The 10236-nt window shown below is 37.0% G+C and overlaps 1 protein-coding gene across 1 annotated transcript in view; it reads left to right on the top strand.

Annotated features, from left to right (window-relative positions):
* Positions 1-5638, top strand: part of DDX43 (DEAD-box helicase 43) — a 22122-nt gene extending 16484 nt beyond the window's left edge. The window contains exons 11-16 of the mRNA XM_015569424.1: positions 400-487; positions 2478-2605; positions 2778-2887; positions 3874-4012; positions 4612-4699; positions 5501-5638. Coding sequence (XP_015424910.1) covers positions 400-487; positions 2478-2605; positions 2778-2887; positions 3874-4012; positions 4612-4699; positions 5501-5617 — 670 coding nt within the window. The 3' untranslated portion in view covers positions 5618-5638. The remainder of the gene's footprint in view (positions 1-399; positions 488-2477; positions 2606-2777; positions 2888-3873; positions 4013-4611; positions 4700-5500) is intronic.
* The last annotated feature ends 4598 nt before the right edge of the window (positions 5639-10236 follow it).

A 10236-nucleotide genomic window follows, 5' to 3' on the forward strand; every position in this document is an offset into this window, starting at 1 on the left:
AAGGGAGTGGACTGGCAATTCTTGTGGGGAAGGAGATGTGGGGGGTGTGGGAAGAGACTGGACAAAAATCTTACACCTATGGATGAGGACAGTGGCAGGGGGTAAGGGCATGAGGTGGGGTGGGAACCATGGGGGGAAAAAAGAGGAACATCTGTAATAATCTGAACAATAAAGATTTATTAATTAAAAAAAACATATTTGAAGGTTTCTTCTAGTAGTTGCACTAAAGTTGAACAATTCTTTGTGAAGCATATATTTTCTGTAAAATCTGTCTTATTGAAAAGTACTAAATTTGTCTTTCATGAGCAATTTGGTTCATAGCATTCTTAGGAAACTTATGTTTAATTTAGAGTAAATTTTTAATATTTGTGTATCTTTTTTCCGTTTTTTAATTTTCAGTGCAACATGGCCATATGCAGTCCGTCGGCTTTCACAATCTTATTTAAAAGAGCCAATGATTGTATATGTTGGTACTTTGGACCTAGTTGTAAGTTTGTTTTTTAATTACTATTTTAATAAATATTTCAACTCAGCTTGTGTTACATAATGGTTGAGCATCTACCTAGGAATTAAGAGGTCACCGGTTCCATTCCCAGTCAGGCCACATGCCCAGGTTGTGGCCTCAATCCCCAATGGGGGGTGTGCAGGAGGCAGCTGTTTGCTGGTGTTTCTCTATCATTGATGTTTCTACCTCTCCCTTTCTCTCTAAAAATCAATAAATACTATAAAAAATATTTTTCCAATGCAAATGGAGAACTTTATTTGATTGCTTAAAATGAGGGTGACATTGGTTAATAAGATCATATAAGTTTCAAGTGTACATTTCCATGATGCATGATCTGTATATTGCATTGTGTGTCCACCACCCAAAGTAAAACCATCTTCCAAAATATACTTTGTGTTTTGGCAAGTCTTCTCTGCCCACTACCTAATTTTAGAGCAAATACTAGGTACATATGATTTTATTTATAAATACTTCTGTATATATGTCTAAAAGACTAATTTAGCATACCATAGTATACCTAAAATTTTAATAATCCTTTAATGCCATAGGATATCCAGTCCTGTGTGTTTCTATTTTCCTGGTGTCTCATTTTTATTAACCCTGTTAGAATCAGGTTCTGAACAAGGTCTATATCTTTGCATATACTTAAGCCTGGTGTTCTCTTTTTGTGAAGTTTAGATAGATCAGTAGTTTCAGATGATGTTAGTAATTATACAATTTATAACTAAAGATCTCCATTATATCTCTCTTCCATTATAAAGTTCTCTCGTCTTTCACTTAATAATTGTAATTGGCTTTTCAGGTAATCATTAATGAAAATTGCCCCTTTTTACTCCGTCGCTGGTAATAATAATGGCTCTTTGCCTAGGCTCACTTCATTAGATTTCATGAAAGGCAGGATAAATGGTTGGTTCTTTCCTTTTATTAAATACTACAGTGGGGCTTTGACTTACGAGTGTCCCGACTAACGAGTTTTTTGAGATATGAGCCGTCTCTTGGCCGATTTTTTGCTTTGAGTTGCGAGCTAAAATTCAGGTTACGAGCCATCTTCAGATACCCCACTGCTAGTTGGCACAGCAAACGTCACAGTGAATGCCACAATATCAGCCCAGCATTCAATTCATTGTAATGGTGAAAGTTGATTTGACATACTAGTAATTTGAGTTACGAGTTCCGTCACGGAACGAATTAAACTCGTAAGTCAAGGCCCCACTGTATTAAAACTCTTTTATTTTTTTTAAAATATATTTTATTGATTTTTTTACAGAGAGGAAAGGAGAGGGATAGAGAGTTAGAAACATCAATGAGAGAGAAACACCGACCAGCCGCCTCCTGTACACCTCCCACTGGGGATGTGCCCACAACCAAGGCACATGCCCCTGACCGGAATCAAACCCCGGACCCCTGAGTCCGCAGGCCAACGCTCCATCCTCTGAGCCAAACCGGTTTGGCTTAAAAATCTATTTTATCTCTGGGTCAAAATGGTACCAAAGATATTTTGAAATTTTGCAGTAAATTGTCAAAATATTCATAGAATGGAAACGCTTGTGTATAAGCCAATAATCTTCCATTGTTGTAAGGGCTATACTCAAAAGGGCTATATTCATGTTAGTTTTTGTAAGAGTAGCCTCACCCCATGGGTATTTCTTTTCCTACAATGGTAACCAAATAGCTTCAACACACTGCCAAGCCTTCAAGAGTTTCCAATACACATGAAAACTGTATAATATTGTTAACCAGTTCACCCCCAATACATTCATAAAAAGGGAATAAAATATTTTTTTTATAAAGAGTTTCCAACTTCTCTACAAATCCTTGAATAGAAATAGTTTTGCAAGGACCTGCTGCTCTTTTTCCTGTTGGCAGTTTATTAAAGCATTAACCAATGATGTGAAATAAGATCTATTGTGAGCCAAGGAGGTATGGGATTTGCCTATCAATGTTGATGTACTATGATCTTTGAATCTTTTAGGCTGTAAGTACTGTGACACAAAATATAATTGTCACCACAGAAGAAGAGAAACGATCTCATGTCCAAACCTTCTTAGAGAGCATGTCTCCCAAAGACAAAGTCATAGTGTTTGTCGGCAGAAAAGCTGTGTAGGTATTTTTTTCTTTTACATCCTTAGTCATCAAATGGATTTATTTAGCATTATTTCTATTTGTATCCTATTTTCAAATGAGAGTGGATATGCTAATAGAAGTAAAATAGTGAATTGATGGTGGTATTAGAATAAGCACTTAAGATCACTGACTTGATCTTTTGCTTCAGTGCTGATCACTTATCAAGTGACCTGATTCTCCGGCATATATCAGTAGAGTCTCTGCATGGCAACAGAGAACAGAGCGATCGAGAGAAAGCATTAGAAAACTTTAAAACAGGTACATTTATTTAATTACTGTTTGTTGCATTTTATTTATTTGTTTGTTTTAAATATTTTTTTTATTGATTTCAGAGAGGAAGGGAGATAGAGATAGAAACATCCATGATGAGAGAGTATCATTGATTGGCTGCCTCCTGCATGCCCCCTACTGGGGGAGAATCGAGCCCACAACCAGAGCATATGCCCTTGACCCGAATCGAACCTGGGACCCGTTAGTCCGCAGGCTGACATTCTATCCACTGAGCCAAACCAGCTATATGGTTGCATTTAAAATTGCCCCTTTTTACTCAGTCACTGGTAACTGAGGGCTATATGTTGCATTTTAAATGAGTACAATGCATGTGATTGGCTGTGTGACAGCTCTTCTTCATAGAACCCATTTCTAAGATCTGTCCTCAGCTTACAGACATCAAAACTATACTTGGTAGAGCTCTAAATACTAATCAGACTAAGACTGTCCAAATTCAGAGAGCTAATGCTTAAACCTGGATGTCAAGGCAACAATTTGCTATGGGGGATATTTCTATTAATTTACCTGAGAAGCATGTATCTTGGTGATATGGCTCAGATGATTTAGGGAGCATTTGCTGAACCATGGTATCTACTGTGTTGTAACTTGCCAGCAGTTAACAAGAAAGACTAAATAAATATCCCTTTCCCATTTTCACTACCTTAAGTGTTTGGTTTTTCCCCCTTTTTAAAAAATTTAAATTCTTTATTGTTAAAGTATTACACATGCCTTCTTTTTCCCTCATTGACTTCTCCCCGGCCATTCCCACCCCCCGGCACATGCCCTCACCCTCCTACTGTCTATGTCCAGGGGTTATGCTTAAGTGTTTTAATATTAAGTGTTTTTACCTTAAGTGTTTTAATATTAAAGATGATAATATTTCACCCAATTAGATATTAGGGGAAAATATGTTTTCTGATATATCTTGGGTTTATGCAAAAATGTATCTATATTCTTTTGGCTTTACTCTTTAGGTAAAGTGAGAATACTGATTGCTACTGACTTAGCATCTCGAGGACTTGATGTCCATGATGTCACACATGTCTATAATTACGACTTTCCCCGGAACATTGAAGAATATGTGCACAGAGTAGGGCGCACTGGAAGAGCAGGGTAAGTAAGCATAGTTTACCTGTGAGAAGCCAACCTTGTCTCCTCATTACTCCCCTCACAGACATCCTATATAATAAAGAGGTAATATGCAAATGGTCATTACACCTTGCCGAGTAATGACCAGATCAGCAGGAGGGTGGGGCAGTGAGTTAAGGTTTTTCAAAATGCTGACACGCCGAGCTCAAAAGGTTCACCATCACTGCCCGGTAACCTGCTTTGCTACTTTATTTCTGTTGATCTGGCCTGTTCTGGTTCAATAGACCCCTCTATGGTTAGCTGCATGTAACTTTCTGATTCCACTCTTTGCTTTATAGTGTCATATACCCAGTGGTTACTCTTGTCCAAGTTGGCGTAAATAAGAGGACCTTTCCTTCCCAGAGCACCACTATCACACACCACTTGTAACATGCTGTTTAAACAACTACAGCGTGTTTAGATTCCATATTGCTGTTTAAATGATGCTAAATTCTGATGTATAATACATATGTGGGCTTGTGAAAGAGTTGAGGTTTTGCTGCAGCTGTTTTTATTCTATTTTGCTAACTGAATAATGAATATAAATTATAAATCAAAATCGCGTGTTTTTCTCCCCCTTAAAGGAGGACTGGAGTGTCAATTACCCTTATCACTAGAAATGATTGGAGGGTTGCCAATGAATTAATTAACATTCTGGAAAGAGCAAACCAGGTGAGAATATAAAACTCATTAGAACACTACCTCATGTCACATATGTTCAAATAATTTCATTTGTTCTCATTACTTGGGCTTACTGCTTACCAGAAAAGACAGATATTAAACAAGTAATTAAACATATTATGAGCCCTGGCCAGGTAGCTCATATGGTTAGGGCTTTGTTCTGAGATATCAAGGTTGTGGGTTCAACCCCAGGTCAGGGCACACATATAAGAAGCAACCATGAATCACTAATGAGTGGAATAACAAATCAATCTTTCTCTCTCTCTCTCTCTCTCTCCCTCCCTACCTCCCTCTCTCTCTCTTTTTCTCTCAAATAAATAAAATATTGTTACGAGGACTGTAGCCTAGCAAAGATGAGGAGCTATAAAATTATATAATTATAGCCACTAGTATAATGGAGATGAGCATCACCAAAAGCCCTGCTGAGGAAGAAACCAGTGGGTTAGGAGAGTTGGGGTAAGTGTTTCAGCAAGGCAACATATTCAGGCCTAGAGATGAGAAAGAACATAAAGAAAGTGGCACCAGGTAAGGCAAGTTAAAGGACTTGGGAAGCAACTGGGAGGCTATGCAAACGGGGGAGTGTATAATGATGGGTGTTTTTAAGATCAGCCTGATTTTATAGCTTGAAGATAAATTCAGAGTTTAATATGCAGAGACACATTTGAAAGATGTCATGTAAACAGTTCTGGACATGCTCTGATTGAATGGTTTGGAGGCATTTTAGTATATTGTGGAAAAGCTGTTCTACTAAAAGAACAATCTCAATCCTACAATAACATTTAATGGTTTCAGAGTATCCCAGAGGAGCTTGTATCGATGGCTGAGAGATATAAGGCAAATAAACTGAAAAAAGAAGTGGAAAAAAAATTGGGAAAACCCCAAGGAAAACCCAAGAAGTTTCATTATTAATGTCTGTGTTGAAAAGTGGTTTCAGCCTACTTATAGGAGGTAAAATTTGAATAACACATGGTCTTTGAAATGCCTATTTTCCTTAACTAGGCTTTGTTAGTATGTTTACTGCAATCAGCAGTATTTAGGAGTTGTTAACATAATAAATTATTATGTGTTACTCTTTACCTGTTACCTAAATTCTAGGTAATATATCTTATTTAGAGTTAGAACTATTAATTCTTTAAATTGTACAGAAAGATCAAGAGTGTAATGGAGTTGGTGTAGGTACACATATCATACCCTCTTCTGAGCAATTTGGTAATGTCGCAATTAAAATACATACACCTTTTGATCCAGCATTTCCTCTTCTAAGAATGTATTCTATAAATATGTCGGCATGTACAAGTAAAGATTTACTGCAGCAATATTTGTAGTAGGAAGAGACTATAAACGTCCAGTAGGGCACCAAGTGAATAAACTATGAAGAAAATACTTTTGCAAATCATAGTTCTGGTAAGGGACTATTTATCCACAATATAGAGAACTAAAACTGAACAAAACACACAACCTGATTAAAAAATGGGCAGAGGGTTTGGACAGACATTTCTCCAAATAAGATATACAGTTTTGAGTATACATAACAGCTTATTCTTGTATTATTATTTATTAATTATATTATTTTCCATACCAACAACTGTAAATCTACTTTTGCCCCACCCTGTACCAATGGCCAACAAACATGAAAGATGCTCGGTCTCACTAGTCACTAGGGAAATGCAAATCAAAACCACAATGAGATCACCTCATACCCATTAGGATGGCTAATACCGAATAAACAGAAAGTAAGTGTTGGCCAGGGTATGCAGAAACCAGAACCCTTGTGCACTGTTGGTGGGAATGTAAAATGGGGCATCCACTATCCAAACTAGCAATTACTCAAAAAATTAAAAATAGAATCCAGCAAATCTACTTCTGGGTATATATCCAAAAAAATGGAAAGCAAGGTCCCTCGGAGGTATTTGTACACCTATGTTCATAGCAGCTTTCTTCATAATGGCCAAAAGGTGGAGGCAACCAGGTGTTAATGCGTTGATGAACTAAGTGGTGCGTAAGAGGAAATTCTGACACATCCTATAAAATGGATGTGTCAGATCCATTGAAATCATGGATAGGATAGTGAAAGGATATCATGCTCAATGAAATAAGGACCTGAGGTAGCTAGAGTGGTCAATAAAAAGACAAACTAGCATGGTGGTTGCCAGGAGCTAGTGGGAGAGGGGGAAATGGAGAAATGTTTAATGGGGATATAGTTTCAGTTTTGCAAAAAGAAAAGGTCGTAGAGATTGGTTGTAGAAAAATGAATATACTTAATGCTTTACTACTGAACTGTGTACTTAAAAATCGCTAGCATGGTAAGTTTTGTTATGTATTTCATCACAATTATAACTTTTAAAAATTTGGGAACAGCAGTTTACATTTTTTTCTGCTTATTTTTCAGAACTCAAGATTTTTTACAGATATAGTACTTCAGCTGTATGGAAATACGGAAACACGCTGATGGTGTTTGAAAGACTTGACTGATTATTAAAATAATAGTGCTTTAAAATGTAGAATTCAATATTTTATAGTTTAACAAAATTAAAAGTATTTCAACTTGAGTTGAAAATTTTTTTAATGGATATTAAGGAATGTAGCATAATTTTTTTTTCACTTTTTAAAAATAAAAGTAAACTTTGTCTTCTGTAATGTTCCTGTATTAAGGTCAGTCTTTAAAGGGTTTAAAGCTTGTTTGGATATTGTCATGGCAGTGAAAAAGATACTAACAAAATAAAAATTTTTCTATGATAAAAGACATGGTGATCTCTTGTCTGTCTGCAGAGCCCTTTAATTTTGCACTTACTAAATAGTATTTTAGCCGAAACCGGTTTGGCTCAGTGGATAGAGCGTCGGCCTGTGGACTGAAAGGTCCCAGGTTCGATTCCGGTCAAGGGCATGTACCTGGGTTGCGGGCACATCCCCAGTGGGAGATGTGCAGGAGGCGGCTGATCGATGTTTCTCTCTCATTGATGTTTCTAACTCTCTATCTCTCTCCCTTCCTCTCTGTAAAAAAAATATATTTAAAAATAAATAAATAAATAGTATTTTGTTCGGGGGTTCTTTTAAGTGATTATACTTCACCTACTTTGAAATGAAACAGTAAAAGGATTTCATGGCAATGAAATATGCAACAGCTGTTCCTTACATTTTGGCCTATAGCCCCATGCTAAAATAAATCCTAGGAAAATTTCATTTCCATGCCCAATGATACTCCTCACCTTTCCCTTATAGTTCTGTGTACAGCTTCCTGTATTCCATATATGATAGTTACTTTTATTAACATTTAGTATTTAGGTAGGTATTTATATTTCTGTATAATTAGGCCTTCACCATCTCATCTTATATTATTCATGCAGTAATAGTTTCCTAAGAAGATTAATAAGGAAATAAAGGTAAAAGTAGAGATTATTTAATTAGGAAATACAGAGTTCAGCCTGGCTAGCATGGCTCAGTAGTTGAGCATTGACCTATGAACCAGGAGGTCACAATTAAATACCCGGTCAGGGCACATGCCCGGGTTGTGGGCTTGATCCCCAGTGTGGGATGTGCAGGAGGCAGCTGATCAATGATTCTCATCACTGATGTTTCTCTTTCTCCCTCTCTGAAATCAATAAAAATACGTTAATTTTTTTAAAGAAAATACAGAGTTCATTGAAAGCCAACACCTGATTCTTTAGTAAGAACCATCAAATAGATACATTTCTGATAAGTCTGAGTGGGGAGGGAAGAACAGCTCTTCCCACTCTACCTTAGGAATATGGAGGCAAAAAATTTTAAGAACAGTGTATAACACTATGTCAACAAATATGAATTCATAAGCTTGACTATATTTTCCTAAGTTACCAAAATTAACTCAGGTAGTTAAGCTCAATAGACAAAACAGAAGAAACATGAAAGATAATTAGAGTCCTTCAACAGGAGGGAAAATTCTACAAACCAGAACATTAAAAAAGATTTTTTCAAAGCTCATTCTATAAAGTTAGCATAACTGGTATCAAAACTGAAAAATAGCACAAAATCAAACCATTCTCCCTTCTGTACATAAATCTAGACAATAACAGCAATCAATACTGTAATGGAATAAAATGCAAACCCTAGGAAGGATGAGGTAGTTCTATCCACACAGATGTAAAGCCCAGAAAACAAATCAATCCAACACACTCTACCACCACTATCACCACACAAGCACTCAGCCTGTTGCCCTGACCTCCCCATAGAATTTGATGAATAGTCAATGGTTATGTCACTTTGACTTCAATACTTATGGCTGAACAATATTCTCAAATCAGACTGATTTCTTTTGCACACATTTTTTTTCCTGAAGTAGCTTAGATTTTTTTCTTTGCCTAATTCTCTATCATTCATTGTCTCCAAAACTCTCCTCCAGATGTCTAACTTTTCTCTTAGATATGTTCAAATATAGTAGGTTGTTTTAAGATACATAAAATACAAAAATGAGAAGATTGACAAATTCAACTACATTCAAAATTTAAAAACTTGACCCTAGCTGGTTTGGCTCAGTGGATAGAGCATCGGCCTGTGGACCGAAGGAGCCAGGGTTCAATTCCAGTCAAGGGCACATGCCTCGGTTGCAGGTTCCTCTCTGGCCCAGGCCCTGGTCAGGGCTTGTGCAGGAGGCAACCAATCAATGAGTTTCTCTCACATCAATATTTCTGTCTTCCCCTCTCTCTAAAAAGCAATGGAAAAAAATATCAGGTGATTAAAAAAAATTTTTTTTAACTTAGTCCTGGCTGGGTATCTCGGTTGGAGTGTCATCCTGATACACCAAGGTTGCAGGTTCCATCCCAGATCAGGGCACATACAAGAATCAACCAATGAATGCATAAATAAGTGAAACAACAAATCAATGTTTCTCTCTTTCACTTCCTTTCTCTAAAAAAATCAATTAGAATTTTTAAAAATTTAAACCTTGTTTACTAAAAGAAAGAAACCAAAAATGGTAGACTTTCCACACAGTGGAAGAAGTTATTCGTTGTGTAGACAACCAACCAAACATAAGTACTGTCATGCACCACTTAACAACGAGGATATGTTTGGAGAAATGCATCATCAGGCAATTATGTCATTGTGCAAACATGACAGATTGCAGTTAGAGAAACCTAAATGGTGTAGCCTACTACACACGAAGGCTATATGATATAGCTTGTTGCTCCTAGATTACAGACCTGTACAGCATATTGCTGTACTGAATACTGTAGCACAATGGTAAATATTTGTATATTTAAACATATCTACACTAATAAAAGAGAAACATGGTAATTGGCGTATGACTGCTACCCTTCCTATTGGCTAATCAGCAAGATATGCAAATTAACTGACAGCCAAGATGGCGACCGGCAGTCAGGCAGCTTAAACTTGAACTTGAGGCTTGCTTGCTTCAGTGATGGAGGACTCCAACGTTCCCTGCCTGCCTTGCCGGCCTCTGAGCTTGCAGTTTGAAACATTGTAACAAATATAGAAGCTAAACAAAACCCCAGAAACATGCTTTCATCCAGCCAGGATCTCAGAGCTGGAGTTAT

The sequence above is a fragment of the Myotis davidii genome, unplaced genomic scaffold, assembly GCF_000327345.1.
Source record: "Myotis davidii unplaced genomic scaffold, ASM32734v1 scaffold104, whole genome shotgun sequence".
Taxonomy (NCBI): Eukaryota; Metazoa; Chordata; class Mammalia; order Chiroptera; family Vespertilionidae; genus Myotis; species Myotis davidii.